General features: G+C 42.9%; 1 protein-coding gene across 7 annotated transcripts in view; it reads left to right on the plus strand.

Moving 5' to 3' along the window:
- The window catches only part of myt1b (myelin transcription factor 1b), a 104,976-nt gene that overhangs the window by 64,398 nt on the left and 20,830 nt on the right, over positions 1-19,748 (plus strand). For 2 of the 7 annotated variants that reach the window (XM_030138709.1, XM_030138703.1), the window contains exons 1-6: positions 841-939; positions 9,984-10,090; positions 14,502-14,556; positions 16,222-16,252; positions 17,457-17,519; positions 18,678-19,066. In XM_030138709.1, coding sequence (XP_029994569.1) covers positions 903-939; positions 9,984-10,090; positions 14,502-14,556; positions 16,222-16,252; positions 17,457-17,519; positions 18,678-19,066 — 682 coding nt within the window. In that variant the 5' untranslated portion in view covers positions 841-902. Of the gene's footprint in view, positions 1-840; positions 940-3,755; positions 3,787-3,822; positions 4,093-5,076; positions 5,205-9,983; positions 10,091-14,501; positions 14,557-16,221; positions 16,253-17,456; positions 17,520-18,677; positions 19,067-19,748 lie in introns of those variants that run through there. The other 5 variants (XM_030138702.1, XM_030138708.1, XM_030138706.1 and 2 more) reach the window with 4 other exon arrangements.

Here is a 19,748-nt window from a genome sequence, read left to right on the forward strand (position 1 = left end):
TTTACCCCCCATTACATCTTGGAGAGATGGGGATGGGGGTAATGGGAGCAAGCAATGGGAGAGCTCATTATCTGGCAGACCATCTGCTATAGGGAGGGAGGAACTGTCTGTCTGTCCCAGACACAGACACACTGAATAGGCCTGGAGTTAGAGTGAAAATGTTCTTCTAAGTCACCTAAATTAGCTGTACATCTGGTAAATTTGGTCACTTTTGATCAAGGAGGGTGTTTCAGGCCTGAAGACAAACAGCAAGTGACAAAATGAGAAAATGAGCAGAGATGTGACCAAATGTGAAGATTAGCGACCTGATGAAAAACTTAATGACAGATAATTTAGAAAGGATTTATACCTTTTCCTTTTGAAGAATAGTGTGATAACTAATATGGTGGATGTACTTTTGATTCTTTTCATCAACTTAAGTTCTGTTGTATTTTCAAACTTTGGTACAGGTCAAACTTCAGTGTGTTTGAACTTCTTAAAATCTGGCCAGGTATAAAGTAAAACAGTTCATGTTTCATAGCAGTGAACAAATTCAGTTATAGAATGAGCTGGGTGACAGAGTCGAGCTTTTACATTGTCTAAATCAGATGTCTGAAGGAGCTTAGTGAGTGTGAGAAGTTGCCTGCTCAGCCGGGCGCAGCAGATGCTCTTTGTTGTCGTTCGGGCTATTGTTGTTGAAAGCTGAGACTGGGAAGCTGGGATTGGTCCAGCTCCCGGCAGCAGGAGGCCACGGCGCCCTGCCATAGGCTCTTCAGGAGTGTCGGTCAGGTGGGCGTCCCGCCCAGCGGCCCCCCTCTCCCCGGCCGGGGAAGTTGAACCAAAGTTTGTTCAACTTGTTCGGCAGAAGTAAACTTAGCAGCAGCACTTGGCGGTCGCTGCGGAACTGAAGAGAAAAAAAGACGATGACCGCAAAGATGAAGCTGTGTCGCACTTTTCTAGGTTCGTATCATTGTTTTACTTGGACTGATTACATTGAAGTTAGTTGAACTTTGTGTAACTTTGTTTCGGCGTCTGTTTTTATTCTGACAGTTGCGCAGTTGAGTTTGTCTAAGCGCGAAACCTGCTTGTCTCATAACTTTATGAAGCAGTATTTGCGAGATTTAATGCAGCATATTAATATCGGTCGTATACCGGAATGTATTTAAAGTAAGCTTTTAAAAACTAGTGAGACAGCAGGGTACGTTAAAAATATAAGCCGTTTTGAGGACATTGTACCCGTCGCTGTGCGGGATTAAAAGAGGCTTATAGTTCAGTCTCATCACACCAGCTATAACTGTGAAACTTCACTTCAGTGGACTTCCTACAACAGGCTGAAGGGCAAAGTCTTGAGACAGAAACATTTCTAAATAAACTTTGTGAACTTCTCCTCAGCCTATAACTGATGCTAAACTTCGACCCCTGGCCACACAAAGGACAGTTGGTCCCCTAGGGGACCGTGTGGCCCCGGTACCGTGGGGACAATGCCAAGCTGCGGGCTTATTAAAAACTTTTTTGTTGTGTTAGTCTGTCGGCTTGTTCCATCTGTCGAGGGACTATAGGGGCCTCCCAGGTCCCAACCTAGCGCTCAGTCAGCTGCTGCCCCATGTAATATTTATACTGGCGGCCCAGGCCCGTCTATGCACAATATAGCCACCATACAACTGGGTCTGCAGTGACGAGACCATTCATTTGTGCAGGCCTCTGCGCCATCTGCATCTGCACACAGACTTTGGAACAGCGGAGGAAAAAGTTTTTCTGCTAATGCTTCTTCAGTTTCATAACTGAAGCTTAGCCTGAAAAATAAAAAAGAGAAAAGTTGGGAATTAAAAACAACTTGCGACGATGGCAATGAAGTAATTAATTTTGAAAATAAAAATAAATCATTTAGAATTAGTATCAAGAATAGTTTTGTGTAATGCAATTAAACCCAGGCCAATGTTCCACCTAATGAGGCAGATAGTTGAGCAGAACACGGTGCGGACAAAAGGCTTTGTTACCTTCACAATAAGCTTACGTAAGGTATTGTGCAGGCCCGCGAGCGTGAGCGGGCCATCCACGGCTGAGCTGTCCACGGTCCTGACCACTCACAACAACACTGGCTCAGCACTTTGGAGCTGTCCGTAGTTCTGAACTCACGGCAAAGTAAAAGTACCGTGAGCGCACCTCTGTAGTTTCATGAATTTTCTTTCGGACATCTGCACCTTTCACACACACACACACACACACACACACACACACACACACACACACACACACACACACACATATGTCGGACTCGGGCCTCGGAGCTCCTCTGGCCTCTGGGTTTACATCTGCACCTGACCCATACGCTCAACTTTTTCATATGGTCCCTGTCCTGGATCATCGCCCGGGTTCCGATTTGGATTTTTCATATTTCCCTCTTTTGTTTATTCGATTGTCGATGCTGTTGTTGTGTGTGAATCCTCTCCGCACCCACAGACTGAAATCATACTGATGCGGCGTGCACGGCCGGTGATTGATTTCAGCTCCAATGCATAACAATGGGATTGCACAAAAAGAGCCTGCTGCAAAGAGATAAGAATTTAATAGAATTTCTGAAAGCTGAAGGTTGGGCTTTTTGAATATTCCCTGCGTACGCGGCGTGGAGACAGCAGATAAAGGATGGCATTTGTGGGGACTATTCTCAAATGGCTTGTAATGAATGGTTGTCATTTCCACTAATGGTTTCAAAACAGCAAAGCAAAACCACGGTGTGAGCAACATTTGGGAGTGACTCCAAGTTATACTATTAAGACTGACTGTTTGTTGTTTCGTGCTGCTCTGACAGTTGGTATTATTCTCCCAATGAGTTTCCTAAACTATCGTTAACTTTCGAGACAGCGATCAATCTTCCTTAAACACCTGAGTGGCGTCAAAACCGCAAACCATTTCTCCCTGGTACATATATATTTTCCCCCAAAACAATTATTCAGCACCATGTTTTTTCCACTGATAATTTAAATTGATATCACATTTCTGTTTCACTTCCATCTTCTCACCTCCCCAGAGCATAAATAATTTTACTAAAGCTCCCTCGGAGACATGCCTCTATATATGTCGTTAAAACCTCTCTTTCCATATGGAGAAATTATCAGATCCTGTCAGTGCGCAGCGCATATACTAACTCTGCATACAACTACTACATCAATTCCCAGTCCTGGAAAAAAAATGTCCCCTGAATGAATTATTGGACGGTACCACTTTCCAGGATGTGTGGGGGGTGACGGATTACAGTAGCTATAACCTCTATAATGCATTTGCGGAACATCAAGAACTTGTCAGCGGGTGAAATCTATAAAATATGAGCTCATTCTGGTGTGTAATGTTGTGTTGGCTTCGTCTTGTGGACTCCACAGAGATGCTTTCTTACTTACTGTGTACAGGCTGTTTGTGATCTTTAAAGTGTTTTTTTTTTTTTTTTTTTTTTTTTTGGGGGGGGGGGGGGGGGGGGCATGTTATGGAACTGGTTTTTCTTCTTTATTCTTAGGGATATTATGTAGAGTTTTAGTTTGGTTTTAACTTGTCACATATATAGAGAAGAGAGAGAGAGAGAGAGAAAGAGCGAGAGAGAGAGAGAGAGAGAGAGAGAGAGAGAGGAGGGGGAGAAAGTCAGAGAGAGAGTGTGTGTACATATGCCCATTGAGTTAGTGAGTAGTAAGGGGGGGACCTCAAGCCCTGCCCATCTGATACTGGAGGTTTTACTACAGCTTCCGTGATGTCATGGCAAAGGGCGGAGGGAGGAGAGGGGATGGAGGAGGGGGGTGTACAATGGCTCATGAGGGAAAGGTAAGTCAATATTACGTTTTTTCTCGCTGACAAAGGCAAATGAAGCCATGTTTTTGCTTACAAACAAGTAACATCTTAACGCCTGGATCCGGAGCTGTGCGCCGCGGAGCGCTGTAGGAGAGGCCGCCCGGAAACGCTCGCTCGCTCTAATTTATCATATCTGGACATTTGTAGCGGGATAGATGAACGTTTTATAAACCTTTACTCGGGATATATTTTAACAAACTACTTGACAGCGACCTGCAACTCTGAAAACACAACAAGGACGCAGCGCCAAACCCCCAAAGGAAATATTATTGAATCCAGGTAATCAGAAATAAATGATGATTCTGCTTTGATGTAAGCTTTCACATGGATTTATTATATTGAAAAACGAATTATCTGATCTTTTTCTCAGTAACTTTGATGCTTGGCCGCATCTTTGCAGTATGTAAAAGCATCACCTGCTATGTGATTTTGACAGGATTAGTGCTGTTTTCAGATTTTCATACATTGAAGTTTCCTTTTCTTGTGAATTAAAACTTATCTACTGCTGCGTTCTGGACAGCTTTAGTATATTTGTTTTCATTTTTTTTAAAAGTACTGGTCTGTTTACTCATTTTATTTTGATTTCCAGAACGGATCCGCGGTCATAGCGCATTTCCAGTCCCATAGCATTGGCTGTTTTTGACCTTTAATCTTGTTCATATTTACAACTATAAGCCAACTATGGCGCTTTCTCAGAAGGACAGTGATGCGTGTTTACCCACTTCTGCCTCTGTTGGATACTTCATCAGTGTGTGGGCTTGAGAAAACACACACCCGGTCTAAAAATGGACCTTATAGTAGTATTTTGAATGCTCTCTTAACGGACTGAGTCACACATGATGTGTATTCGATAGCGCTTCTCCACTCTGTCCTCTAGTTTCACCTTCTATCTCCAGGATTAAATAGCCCGTTTACTGTACTCGTCACACCACAGTGACTACTACACCACCACTGCACGTTATGAGCCATTTCTCCCTTTCGTGGGCTGTTATAGTAAAGTCTGGTATCTATCTAGAGTTCAGCACCAAATGGCAGTTCTGTTATTATGATGTTACAGTGGGCGTTGAACAGGACGCACACGGACAGATGGATGGAAGGATGGCTGGAAGGATGGAGTGTGTGTGTTTCAGAGAGAGAGAGAGAGAGAGAGAGAGAGAGGGAGGGTGGGGAGGGAGGGGTTGGCCATTTGATCCTCTGCAGCAAAAAACAGAGATGCTCTCTTCAAATGTCAGCCGCCTTTAGTGGTGCGCAGATAAAAAGTCCTTAGAAGCGCACTAGAAATAAACACCGGGCGTCGGAGGCAGACTCGAGCTGCACATTTCGCCGGATTTTTCCAAGTGATCATCTTGTCGGATTCGTCCCGAGACCGTGCGTGGCGCATAACGTGAGCCGTGCGTTGTGTTTTCTTTACTATCCCCCTAGTCTTTGCTTTGCTTAGATGGCCACGTAATGTGCTGTGTGCGCCTCACGGTCTGTCAAAGCACCTGCGTCCTAAGATGGAGGAAAGAGATGAGGGATGATGATACACACAGTGTTATTGCCAGCCGCTCTTAAGTTTCTCCCCATCCTTGTTGTAGTAGAACCTGGGCTGGTGGTCGATATCTCTTGATCTTTAACAGACCAACTTCAGCTGTTAGAAAATCTTTCAGGGTTATATCAGCAGGGATAAAGAGGATGAAGATTTAAAAAAAAAAAAAAACAAAACAAACAAACATCTGAACTTAGTTTAATGTCCTTTACTACTCTTTAACATCAAACTCAATAAAACAAGTTAGACTCTTTCGGGAAGCATTGTTTTTGGGTTAATGATAAAAAAAAATACTTAATGAAATGTTGTTTTTTGTTCATGTTGTGCTGATGGTGATAATGGTAGGGGTGATGATGCTTTAAAGCTGTGCAGGTATATTCTTCTGATTTTGTTGAATATAGAATATTTAGGTGAATCCCATGAAAATGTGCAAAACAGTGGAATAGCCCTCACTACTAATCAAGTGGAAAGTGTATTGTCAAGCTCAAAATAGAAAATACTTAACATGAGATTAATGCAGCATAGGCAAAAATGATAAAATACCTATTGTTTTTCTTCTGCTTACTTCTCCTGTGAAATGTAGCCTAGTTTCAGAGGATTACAGAATTAGGTTATTGGTGCCTTATGCCGTCGGTTGAGGCAATAACCACAAAGTATAGAGCTGCATGTAGAGCAGCCTCAGATATGAAGTTGCTTCTGTTTTTTTTTTTTTTTTTTTTTTTTTTTCTTCCTCCTCTCCTTTTTTTTTTAGTTACCGTGTTAGGAAACCTCTCTATTTATGAAGGGTTGAATAGCCCATGGTGAGGACAGCAGGTGCCGGAGGAGGGAGTGCAATAAACATGTTGGAGGAGCAGCTGGGGCCAAATTGCACCCTCGTCATTCAAAGCCTATCAGAAATCTAAGCAATACAAGCAAAGGTCAGGGTCGGCCAAGCTTTGAATGGAGAGGAGGCATTTAAAATGAAAGCCTGGAAATAATGAATTTCATGCCCTGCATTAAAAGGAAAATAAATAAAGAAATGAAAATTAATTAAAAAGTAAGCTCTACATTTCGGCCAAATGTGCATAATTCTCAGACGAGCGGAAAGAAGAGCATGACACGCAGAACTGTTTGTAACATCACAAACTGCTGCCTTAGGCTGAGCACTTTCAGGTGCACAACAAATCCCTGCAGTTAGCGTTATGTTTTCTAAGCAGCAGTGACGTGCTTCTGTTGTTTCTGGGGTCAGGGTGCGCCCTCAGGGGAGCTCCTCCAAAAGCTGGTTACCATGGTGCTGTCTTCCACACCCTAACCCCTATAACTCCTTTAACTGATAAGGCCGTCCTACATCTCTCTCTCTCTCTCTCTCACACACACACACACACACACACACACACACACACACACACACACACACACACACACACTTTGTGTTAGTCTTACAAAGTGCTCTGCTTCTTTATTTTCCTCTTTTTTTAACTGTACAGCCAGAGTTTTTTTTTTAACCTCTAATGATGGTTTTGAAAGAATCACTTAATGATTATTGTTTTTCCAAATACTTATCCATACATATCAAATCCTATTGTTACATCTGTGAGATAATCTGGTCACAAATTACTTTTTTCCCTCCTGTGGCACAAAGAAACCAGTGAGTAATAGGAGATGTACCACCACACAACTTTTGATTTCTGTCTTTTCTGACTGGCTTGCTGTAATCACACTAAGTTGTCTCTAAATCCTGCTTAACAGGACCAGGGGTGGTACAGCTGGCCCCGGCCCTGTATGTACACTAATACTGTTACAGACAGTTCACCCTGATATTTAATCTAACTATGGATTTAGGCCTCTTTGCCCCATTGTCCCAGTATAGTAAGCTGCAGGCCTATAATGGAATTACTTTAGCCCAAACTTTGTTTTTTTCTGTTTCTGTCTTTTTTTTTTTTTTCATTTAATTAATTTTTTATAATGGAATCAAATTGCATTATTGTAGAGAGAGGGGACAGATGTTTTAAACTTTACACTACAGTTTCCTCTCACCAACTCAGGCTCAGATAAAAATGCAGAACCCTGGCAGGAAAATACAATTTTTAATCCTTTCATTTTGTATTCAACTACCCCTCCCAGACACCCCAACCCCCCAGTTTCTCCCCCTGGCCCCCTCCACTCCTGATTAACCAAACCTCCCCTGTGAACACCTAATTGTCTCATACTCCTCCAATTTTCGCTGCAAAATAACGAGCTGTGCGTCTTTTAGGTGGGAATGAGCAGCAGCTGATCAAAGAATAAGAGAACACGTACCATAAGTGGATGAGGCTCAAATTCGTTTTTGTTGTGTTTTTTTTTTTTTTTTTCATTTTAGATAGATCCAGATGTTCAGATTTTTACATAAAACAAATGAAAACATGTAAAGCACTTGTGAGGTCAGTTTAGGGGGCCTTTCTGTGATTAATAACCTAATTTTATAAAAACGCACTGATCTGATAATCTCCTACAAGTTGAAAATGTCCAAGCGTATTTTCTCTCTCTGCATGGTGTGGACTGTAGAGAAAGCTGGAGCAGTGGCTCAGGACTGAATAAAGTGAGCAGGGACAGTGACGCATGGCCTCAGGCAATGTGTCCTAATAGAGTACTGTTATATATTTGGCATTTAGGAATGTCTCTCGGCTCCTTGGTCGCGCCGCTGTCCCCAAACCAACAATACAGGACAGATGCTCACTTCACTTCACTTTAAAAGAGGGACAAAAAAAAAACAAGAAAGAGGTTGTGAGCTTGTGTGTGCATGCATGGAGACAGAGAGACAGAGATAGCTGAGACAGAGATAGAGATGCAGACGAACAGTATTGCTGTAGTAATCACTTTTTCGCTGAGGGGGAGTGAAAGTTGATAAACAAGCGTTTTGTAGAGTGCTGGCTGGGCTTTGGCGAGGTTTGCATGTAATGGGCAAAGTAAGAGATGGGTGCGGGGATGAGAATTTGATGGTGGAAAGGAGGAGGAGGAGGAGGAGGAGAACTAGGAGGAAGGGGGGTCAGGGGGATCAAGGGTAGGGCCGGTCTTGCTTTGGGACCCTTCGGATACGGACATACAGCCTTTTGTTGTCTCCGTGCCTGTTTGCTTTGAGATTGGCACTGCTTTTAGCGTGCACTTTTCATGCACTGTGGGTTCACATGCAGGACAGTATCTCCTTTTTCATGTTAAGGGAATTAACTCTTACTGTATCTTTGAAAGTAGCGAGAAGGGAGATGAAAAGGTAGAGATAATACAGAAGAAAATTAGATGGACAGATGCAGCTTGCACTCTACAAAGGCCAGGGATTTATGCCCACAATTAAGTCTAAAGAGGTTTATGTTTTTCAGGTCTCAAGACCATGGCAGGATCTTTGAAAGCTCTGTATAACTGTAGTCATTTCATTTAAATTTTGACCATTCAATGAATTTTAATGTCAAAATTCAAGTAATTATAACATTTTCCTTGAATTTACACTGTAAAAACCATGAATCATGAATGATTACTCTTACAGTATTGCTATTGCAATTTACATTTTCAATAGAGTGGATTTAAAGTGCACTGACCCAAACCTTGGTCTGTTTTGAGTGTTATTTTCACTAAGATGTTCTTAAGAACTGATAAATAGTTACCTCATACAGAAAAGGAGTCACTATAAACTCAAGGGCACTTCCTCTTTCACAGTGTTCTGCCGCCTGCTGCAAAGACACACAGTCCATATAAAGGTGAAAGCTAAAGGTTACAGATGCATATATATGTATCAGTAAAAGAATCAGATTTCACTGTACCAGCTAAGCAAGGTATAAAAAAACAAAGCAGAATGACAGAGTGACATCCGGCTGTGTTAAAGCTTGTGTGATATGTCTCTCAGCTAAAACGTGTTAAAGCTCCACCAGTTGAAAAGTTCAGCCTTGGGCATTCATTGAAAAACACTCCGCATGCTGCCTGAACTCTAAACTGAGGCTACGCCAGGGGAAGAAACTCCTCGACAATTAGGACAACTTCACACTTTTGTGTTTAACACCTACATAACTGACATCTCTGAAACTGCAGGAAGAACAGTGAAGGGATTTGTAATAGATTTTGTATGTTTCTCTTGGATGATCAGGGAGATGAAATGAAGAGCTATTACCTTGATGAAAAAGCAGAGCGAGGAAAAAAAAGAAGCTTGATTTATGGATGATTCATTATTTACTGACCATTCTTCACCCCCTCTCCACTCATGTTCTCTCCTATCATGCCCATCCCCCAACACACTTATATATGCACCCTGAAAAGCTTGATAAAAATGCGCAAATTTGATTGATTCTAATAGCAGACTGACAGGGACCCCAGCTGGGGCACTTAGCAGGGCCTATGCATGTGTGTGTCTGTGTGTGTAAAGCATGCACACTATTCCTTTAGTTAATAAAGGAGTGTCTGCAGCATGCTTGAGTGCCCCGACCTAGCCTCACAGTAGTGCCCCCACCCTCCTCTTCCTTTATCCAAACCCTTTCTTTAACCATTGCCCCTTCCTTTGGTGCTGATGCTGATGATTTAATATGACAACTCTCTTTTTTCACCCCCTTTTTTTCCATCTCTTCCTTTTTCTCACCCACTTCCTCCCTTTTTTCCCTCCCCCCTTGTCCTTCATCCTTGGCCTTTCCTTTTCCTGTGGCAGAAAATGAGTTTCGGGGCGAGCTGGTGAACCAGCGGTGGACACGAGGCGAGAGGACCAGCAGCCGCTGTCAGGCCTCCCAGAGACTGCAGAGCCGTCAACCAATCATGGTGAGTGACAAGGCCCCGCAGCCCCTCCCCTTTACCCCTAACCCCCACCACCAACAACTCGATTCTGCTTCCTGGGCATTTCCCCAATCCCTAACTCAGCGGGGAAAGTAAAAAAAAAGGTGGAGACAGAGAGAGGGGAGGATAGAGAAAGGAGGCAGGCTGTGTGTGTGTGTTGGGGCAAAGCCACGCTGGACAGAAAAAAACATGAATCAAACAGCACATCACATCTCCCGCTTGGCCCTGCCCATCCTTGTCCTTTGCTTCCACCCCGTTCAGCTTAGTTCAGTTTAGTTAAGCTCAGCATGGCACAGCACAGCACAGCTCAGCGTTTTCCCGCTGCTGAGTTCACTTCACAGGATTTTTTTTTATTCAAACACAATAAAAAAGAAACTCAGAAGGATGTCCTTGAGCTGCTCATACTTTTCCGTCTCTATGATATTCATCCTCATCAGCAGAGTAGAAAGATTCATGCTCTCCTGTCCTTCTCTTTTCCTCTCTTTTGACAATAAATCTGTTTTCTTCCTTTGTCTGTTCTTCAGTTGGCAATTTCTGACCCAAATTGTTACCTCTTCAGGGTTATTTCTTTTCTCTGAAAACATCTGATTCCCTTTTTTCTGCGCATCACAACTGAGAGTGTGACACTCAACAAAGAGATGGAGGGATTGAGGGGAGATTGAAAGAGAGACGAGTGGTGAGGTGGGGGCAGGGTAAGGGTTGGGGAGGGTTGTTTCCCCTGGGCCCAGTAAAAGTAGTTTTGCTTCCCTCTGATGGCTTAGGTTCATCTGAAGAGATGACTTTTATTGATTTGGTTTGATTTCTGCTGCTGAGGGAGCTGAGGAAAAGAGGCGTTTGTTTCAAACACTACATCATCTGAGGCAGCCCCCGCCTGTTTGGCTTGGCACTTATGATACACTGAAGCTTCTTATTATCTTTTAGACTTGCAGTGAGATGAATGAAACAGACAGCCAGCATTAGAGAGGAAGAAAGTCGTTAAATGTTTGGTTATGAACGTAGCCTGCTGAAATCACATCAGGGTGATTCATAAATGGCAAACCACCGACAGCACTCACACATCTGACCCATTATGTGGTCACACATGCATAGTCGTCTGCATATGAAGTGAGAAAAACGTGGTCTCCCCTCCTCCCTTCTCTCACACCGCTCCTCCTTGTGTGAATTATTAAAGTGAAACTGTGGAAGGGCTTGCCATGTGGTGATCCAACATGGAGGCTGCACAGCTTGGTTCGCCTGTTGAGGGAACGGTGCAGCGCAGCTGTAATTGGCAGCTGCTGTCTGCAGGTAATTTTGGAGATGTCAGTCTTCGTCACTAGTTGTAAATGCTCCTCTGCAACTCCTCTCCCTGTCTCTCCACCCTACCTTAACCCCCTCCTTTCCTCATCTACTCTTGTAAACCTGAAAATGAATAAAAGAGTCATTTATGTGCACCAGGGGACGAAGGGTGACCTTCTCTCTGAAGTCATTGCCCCCAGCCAGCCATTTACATAGAGCTGTCAGAATGCAGAGCAGAGCCGAGGCCCTCCTGCACCGACCGTTGCACACAAAGAAGGACATAATTGATAATGTACTACACAGCCTGTAGGGATGAGCTGCCTCTTCCTCCTCCTTCTTCCTCCTCTTCCTCCTCCTCCTTCTTTTTCTTCTTCCTCTGCTGGCATTCCACACTACATTTCACACTAGTTAAACCTTGATGTACACGCAAGCATGTGCTGCTATGCACACACAAGGCTTTGCCTGCATGCACTCTCTTAAATTTACACATACTTTCACGCACATTCACCACAAAACTCCTTCAGATTTTCCCCTCTTTTCTTTCTGTATCTCTTTTTTCTGTTATGCATAACACATACACTGTGTAGGTCCATACGCATACATCACTCAAGGAGCTGAATTAAAAGACAACAAGGTAAAGGACAAGTTTTGAACATACATTAAAAAGGCCCCTTTGAAAGAGATTATGAAAATCAGGTGAATGCCTACCTCGCTGCATCTGGATTCACTCGCTGTGACTTTGTGTTCATACAAATTTAATGAGCTGGAATTGAGAAAAAGGACAGGAAAAAGAGGAGAACTCAGATGTGCTTACCTATTTAAATGTGTGTAACTATGGTTACGCAAACATGAAAGCAATAGGGGCCCTTTTCAGTCCAGGTTTTGATTCATCTGATGACTATCAATGTAAGGAGGAGGCAAAGGAAGGAGGATGAAAAAGTACAGCAGTATTAGAATAGTATACAGTCTTTTCATGCAGGAGGAGCGTGCCCCTTAGCATCATTCACAAGCACACACGCACACTTTTGTCTCTCTCCCACAAACATATACTGCTTTCCTTCCCTCCCAGGTTACATTTACTCATATCAAGTGCTTCGGCATCATAATTTGTGTATCTTTTTCAGCCACTTTAGCATTTGATTCATTGACTTTTACCTTCATTAGCACTCTTATCAGTCAGTTCTGAATTCATAAGCATGTAGCATTACGACTATAAATTACCGCCAGGCTTTTTCAGATGATTCAAAATATCAGTGTCTCTAATGAAGGAGGAAGAAAAAGACAAAGTTAGACAGTGAGGCCCTTTTTCTAGTTTTGTTCTGGCCACTTAGATCTTACATTAGTGCCTTTTTTCAAACCATTCCTCTGCTCACTGAAAGGTCACACATCCATATATGTGTGTGTGTGTGTATATGTATATATATATATATATATATATATATATATATATATATATATATATATGTTATAACACTCTTAAGGAAATAGATTATGAACTATGTTAGAAACATTCATATAAAACTCTTCACTTCACACTTAGCCTCTTCCCACACAGTGCTGTGAGTGGAGCGCAGAAGGAGTCAACCGCTCCCTTCAGGCAGGGCACAAAGCTGCTGCTTGTTGCACGACTTCTACATTAACAGCACTTGATCAAAAGAGTTGAGGCCAGGGTGATGAGAAAGAGAGAGAGAGACAGAGAGAGAGGAGCAAGGCCAAGGCAATGGAGACTCACGCAGGAAAGGGAGGGGCTCCAGCCTGCACCTGTACCTCCGGCCAAACACTAGACACTAATGAATGAAGTGCACCCTCCCCTGGAAAAAAGAAAAGCCTTTAACAACAACAACAGCGTGCTTCATCTTCTTCTCATCCTTCTTACCCTCCTTCTTTTCATAAGTAGTCTATTAGCAGGAAAGGGGCATTGCCAAATAGAGAGGCAGAGAAAAAAAGAGGAGAAACAGGGACCCCGTGTTTGGTGTTTGAATCTTACTGTGGCGGTGCCAACTTGACTATAGAGAAGCAACAAAGCAGCTAAGTGCCTAAGCAAGGGGGTGAAAAGGGGAGGGCGGGGTTTAGGGAGTATGTACAGGAGGGAGGAAGTTGGAGATAGAAAGCGAGAAGAGGGGAGACCTGCGTTAGAAAAAAAAATAGAGTCCAGTAATCAAAGCTAATGGCTCCATTGTGTCTAAAAAGCATCTGATAGCTTTAGAGTGCACTGAGAGCAGCTCCGAGCATGGAGAGGTAGCACTGAGGAGGTGTGGCACGTGGTCAATATGTGTGTGTGTGTGTGTGTGTGTGTGTGTGTGTGTGTAAATGTGTGTGTTTGAGGCAGCAGGGTTAACACCTGCTCCTTTGTGGCTTAAAAGCCAGGCCAAGAGTAAGCAATGTGCATAAAGCATTCCGTACACACACTCATTTGCACACACACCCACACACACGGCTCGTCTTCGTAAAAGGGTTATTACAGTGGCTTTTTAGCAGCCATTTTTGCTTTATTATTATATTCAGCATAGTTATGATTGTCAGTCCCTCTGCTTACAGAGGCCATGGCCTCAGTACGAGCGCTGCCTGTTGCCTGTGCACAGTATACAATCATGTGTACCACTCAGGTGCAGGAAATTACAGGGAGAGTAATGGTGAGGCGAAGCGTGTGAGTATGTGTGAGTGAGGGTGGGGGAGGAAAGGGGATTTCAAAAGTAGCTTAAACACCAGGGTTTTATTTCCTTTCCATGCCATGTAGCTTTTGTTTTGGACTGTCTTTCTCTTTTGATGGTGTGGTGCATCAAAACTGTATACGGGTATGTATCTTTTTTCCTGTGATGAGAGAGAAAACTGCTGGCAAGGAAGGATGAGGGAGTGCTGTTTTAAAGATATGATCATGTCTTTGTGTCAGTCTTACCCTTGGTGTGTTTCAATGGGAACATTCTCAGCGAGGGTTATTATACCAGCTCTTTTGAAGCAGAGGTAGGCAAGGACGATAAACTCGGGATGTGTAGAGGAATATATTGAGAGAATTGAGAAATTACCACTCATACAGTCTCTCTCCATTTTCTCCTCCACACTGTCTTTCCTCTATCCTCCTTAACACTTGTTTCTCCTCTCTCCTATTTTTTCTCCTTCCTAGATGAGTGTAGAGGGTGATGACAAACGAACCCGCACTCGGTCCAAGGGAATCAGAGGTGAGTGTTTGTTAGTTTTTTCCATCATATAGGGCCTTGTCTACCTTGGAACAGTTTATACATCCACTCAAATAGTTTTACTTTTCTGTGTTTCAAAGGGACAATATACACTGATGGTACATCAGTAACAAAGATGCTAACATGATAGATTATAGCAAAACTCATCATCTATATCAGTAGTCCTTAGGCAGGTATCAAGAGACAAGACAATACGTTACACCACACTCCATGTTAAAAGTAATCACACATCTGGTTCGCCTTAAGCCACTGCTTAAGATGGGTCTTAAAAGTAGGATATGTAGAGCACTCGTTATGTCTCACTCACAGAGATGCACCCACTCACACTCCTTCACATACAAACATCAAACATCTGCTGGTCAGTTTGGCAGCTGTGTATCAGCTCATAGTCTTAAGTAAGACAGGACTGTGTGTGTTCATATGTGTGTGTATATGGACAGAAACTGTGTGTGTGTGTGTGTGTGTGTGTGTGTGTGTGCGTGCAAGCAACTGTAGATGTGCACAACAGAATATACATAAATATATTTGAAATGTAGTGTGTACTCAAAGTTTATACATAATGATGTGTGTGTCATTCTTGTTTGTATGGGAACAAGTTTCTGTTTGTTTGTATGTGTGTGTATGTGTGTGCGTTTGATGTTTAGAAGCGAGACAGCAGAGCAACAGTTCACAGCGTGTTCACGGCGCAGGAAGGCGTCCAGTCATTCCAACTGCATGATGAAAGACTGAGAAACTGAGATGCTGCACTCACATCAACAGTGTGTGTGTGTGTGTGTGTGTGTGTGTGTGTGTGTGTGTGTGTGTGTGTGAGTGCATGTGTGTTTTTCTTATGCTCTTAAAGTATCATGATACCTGGGGTCTTTTTGACATGTGATTAATGCATGTGATATCGGAGCCTGAGCTGAATTCTCCAGGATGGTATTGTTTTCCCGTCTAGTCCAAATGAAAACAGGATATTTCTCTAAACTAGTTCTATCGCTCAACTCCTAATCGATGCTTATAGCTAGCCCAGAGCGATGTATGTATGTGTGTGTGTCCTGTTGTTTGTGAGCAGATTTGATTTATGTTTTGAAGGCAATTACTATAAGTTGTCCCTGAAAGAAGTGCTGTTTTCTACTGATGAAGGCAGTTTTGCTTTTAATTTCATTTTCCCAATTATGATAACTAAAGTGCAACAATTAATCATGTTTTATTGCTGAAGTCTGCATATAATTGTCATTTTTTCTGAACAGCACTATGCAATTTGGCTGATTTAGGTTTTCTCCTCTGTATGTATGGTTCTGTATTTGCCTTTGTGTGTTTGCGTGTGCGTTATTCATACAGTATGTTTGTGGAGGCCAGCACTTACGCTCCTGTTTGTTTTGTGCTTGCCTTTGTGAGCGTGTGTTTGTATGTGTGTATATGCGTTTGGTAATGTGTAGGTGTTCTGTGTTTTGTGTTTTTTTTTCTCCTGATCATGCAGTGTGTAAGCTTCTGTGAGGAACCCTCATGGGATTCGTATGCATTTGTGATTTATTGATCTGAGTTTCTTTTAGCAGCACAGCTTTCTAAGCAGTCATTCACCTTTGTTCTCCTTTCCTGTATCTTTCTTCTCCTCTCCCCTCCTCTTTCTCACCCTCTCTCTGTCTCTTTTTTTCTCTCTCTCAGTTCCTATTGAGCTCGTAGGACAAGAGCTGAGGTAAGGAAACACCTTCATCTTTGTGCTTTCATAAAGTTTTTTTTTATGTGCACCGCAAAGCCCCCCGGCATTTGTAGCCTCACTATCAGTGGTTCTTTAGATAATATTGTATATCATTTTTTTTTATTTCTTATCATCAGCACTTCTCAACTCGTGGTCAGAGCCTCCAACAGGCTGGTATTGATTTCAGCCTTTCGCTATTTCCTGCTATGAACACAGATGCAATACAGCAGATGCAATGAAAGGGGTGTATGATCTTTTTGCAATCCAGTCGAATGATACAACACAAGGGGGGAGGATGGTGAAGGTGTGGGGGGCTATTTAGTTCTTCTTTAGTCCTTCCTTAGTAATTTCTGTCTTTCCTCCCACCCTCTTCTCCCGGGCCTTCCCATCTAGCTCGGCAGCATTTCAGGCCTTCAACGGTCATGAAGTCCATTGTCCTCTCTCCTCCCCCTGCTCTCCCTCCCTCCCTCCCTCTCATCTAAATTATTTTTTCATTCTCTCTTTTTTCGTCACACTTCACCTCTGAGCATTGATCTGTGCTCAGTACTCCAAAAAAACCTTTAGGTTTCTAGAGTAAGGGGAAAAAAAAGGTAGTGAGGCCAGAGAGTACCTCATTTAAAATGCAAATGCTGCATTTTTTAATAAGTGAAATTAATAATAAGGATAATTGGAGTAATAAAGGGCAATTGCTGGGGGAACTTAATGAGAATTGAAATGAACCGTCCTGAGGGGTCATAGCAACCTGAATCAGTGGAGAAAGAGAGACGGGAGTGGGGTGGAGGTGGGGTTAGGCAGGGGGGTTATGATGATGACTAGTGAGGAGAGCAGAGCAGGGGAAATTACAGCAGGTCTCGGCTGATCCTTATCGCTCATAGTAACAGGATATAGGCCAGGGTTGATGTACGACACACAATATTATGTTCTCCCCGGCTTGATGCCACCTGCATTCATGCATTATGTGTGTTTGCAGGAAGGGGGCTGGGGGGGGTTACATATCTGTGACCAATGGGCATCTTTGTGCATGTGCATTTGTGTGACTCGTATGCTCAGTTTGCATGTCTGCTCTTGTCTCACTTTATTTCTTTTGTTTTGTTTATCTTAATTTACTTTTTCTATTGCCTGTGGTTATCATTGCTTCTGCATAGGAACTAAAATGCACCCTGTCTTAAACATATCTCTAACCTCCATCCATCCCATCCAGCTGCCCCACCCCTGGATGCAATGGCACTGGCCATATCAGTGGGAGATACTCACGGCACAGAAGGTAGGGCAGATTAAAACCCACCCTCTGTCTGTCCTTCTTCTCTGTCTGTCCTCCTTGTCCTTTATACACCACTGCATCTGCTTCATGAAGAAAAAAATTTCATAATAAATTTTACTTAGAGTGCAGCATAGTGCAAGTCTATTATCTACATCAACAATGCATGTTATTTCTTACCCTAATCGTGACCAAAGTAAGACAGAACAAGAAAAAATAAAAAACAGTGTTCATATCTTTCTCTATGACAGAATAAAATAACAAAAGTAGTTTGCGCTCTTCAGTTTCTATTTACTCGTATTCCATGTATGTTTTTAAAATCAGTGTATGTGCTGCAAATAAGTCATGGGTACGTGAAGACATAAAGTTGAAGAGCCTCACATAAGATTTCACTACTGATTTGCCTTTTTGTCATTATGTAAATTGCAGATCCTCATGATAGTAACATGTTTAAAGGATCCTCAATGACTCTAGAGGCCTTAAATCGCATAAAAAAATGAAAACATTAATTATATCACTTTAAGTAATCACATGCCAGTGAGGGTGGCTGTTTTTCACTGCATTTTCAGTTTTCAAGTTCAGGATTTCTGTGGGCAGCAGCGAAAGCCTCCTTTTCCCTGTCTTCATTCGGTGTTTCTGTCGTTCCTCCTCAGAGACCCCGGGAGACTCGGGGCAGCTCACTGGCTTGTGACTCCTCTTTATTGAGGGGCAGATATTAGCTATCTGTTTACATGTGTATTCGTTCAGCAGGCAATTTCAGATGCACTTTGTTTATAGATCGTCCCTCAATCTCCCTGTGCCTCTCCCAGGTGAAAGTAAGAGGGAGTTTATTGGATTTCACCCTCTGCTGCCTCGCCCGCCGCCTCTCCATACAAGTTGTTCATTAAACGTTCCAGTCAATTGGCTTAGATTGGTTGTGATGTCTGAGTGAGCGAGCATGGCGCCCCCCTTAGGCCATATGTGTTTACTCATACTCTCAGCTAAATGACCCGCTCCATCCTTCCTCTTGTCAAAACACACACATCCATTCTGCTGCTTTAACTCACTCATAGCGAGGAGCATGTTTTATTGAAGTATGCCACTTGTGTTTTCAGATGAGATGAGATTTTTTATTACAACCATTTTTAGTCTTCATCATTGTCTCCTTTTTTCTCCTACCCTCAGCGTTCTGGGTTGCCCAATTGCCAGAAAGCGCCGTCTAGAGGAGGCAGAAGCAGAGCAGGAGCAAGAACAGGAAACAGAGCGGCCCGCCTCTAAGAGGAAGTCTCACCCGCTTAAACTGGCACTGGATGAGGGCTTCAGCGCAGAGAGCGACGCCAGTAGTGAGGCTGAGGGAGAAGGAGAGAAGGATGGAGAGAAAGGAGCAGAGTCCAAGGAAAGGGAGGCAGCTGAAGAAAGGGAGGAGGAGGAAGAGGTGGTAGAAGATGTGATACAGAACGGACAGACAAATGGGCAGGAGGAGGAAACACAGAGTGAACAGAAGGAGGAAGAGGAGGAGAGGGAAGAAGATGACACATATCAGAAAGAGGAGAACACATTTAACGGTGATGAAGGTTGGTGTTTGATATTAGATTAGATCAACACCAGTGTGTCTTCTGCTGCAGTAATAAAAGACCTACCAGAACTAACCCAAAGGTTGTGGTTGAAAAGTAAAAAAAAAAATCACGACCCATGTGATTTTTTGATTAAAAATGTCACGTGTCATGTGAAGGTCTTTGAAAAAGACAGCTGTTGTAGGTCATTATAGGATGCTAAATGTTATTGAAGGGGATTGGCTGTGGTGAGACTGCAATGCCCTAAAGCTGCTTTTTTTTGTGAATAGCCAGGTGGTTTAGATGCTGCTGCTGCTGCAAGGAATTGTGATAGAGCTTTATCTCCTCCTTTGATAAAGGATGGTCTTGTTGTAAATGAGATTAAAAAAAGGAAGTACCAAAGGACCTTTTGTTAACACATAGAGAATTTGGTTGGATCTTATCAGGGCTGCCACACACGAAGATAAATCTGGGTCATTTAGGTCAGTTCAGAATTCAAGATTCATGACTGAAGATTCTAAGCAAAAAAGATAATTCAACCACAACCTCAGTCTCATGTATTAGTAAGTGGGTGAATGAGTTAATGCCTTTGTGAGTGTTTTACAGGCACTCTGAGACTCTGACACAGCAGGTGTATTTATTACATTTTCAGCTCATAGACAGTGACATGGCAGGCAGGAAAGTGATGCCAGCAATGATGAAC

This window comes from Sphaeramia orbicularis, chromosome 7, assembly GCF_902148855.1.
Source record: "Sphaeramia orbicularis chromosome 7, fSphaOr1.1, whole genome shotgun sequence".
NCBI classification, from domain to species: domain Eukaryota; kingdom Metazoa; phylum Chordata; class Actinopteri; order Kurtiformes; family Apogonidae; genus Sphaeramia; species Sphaeramia orbicularis.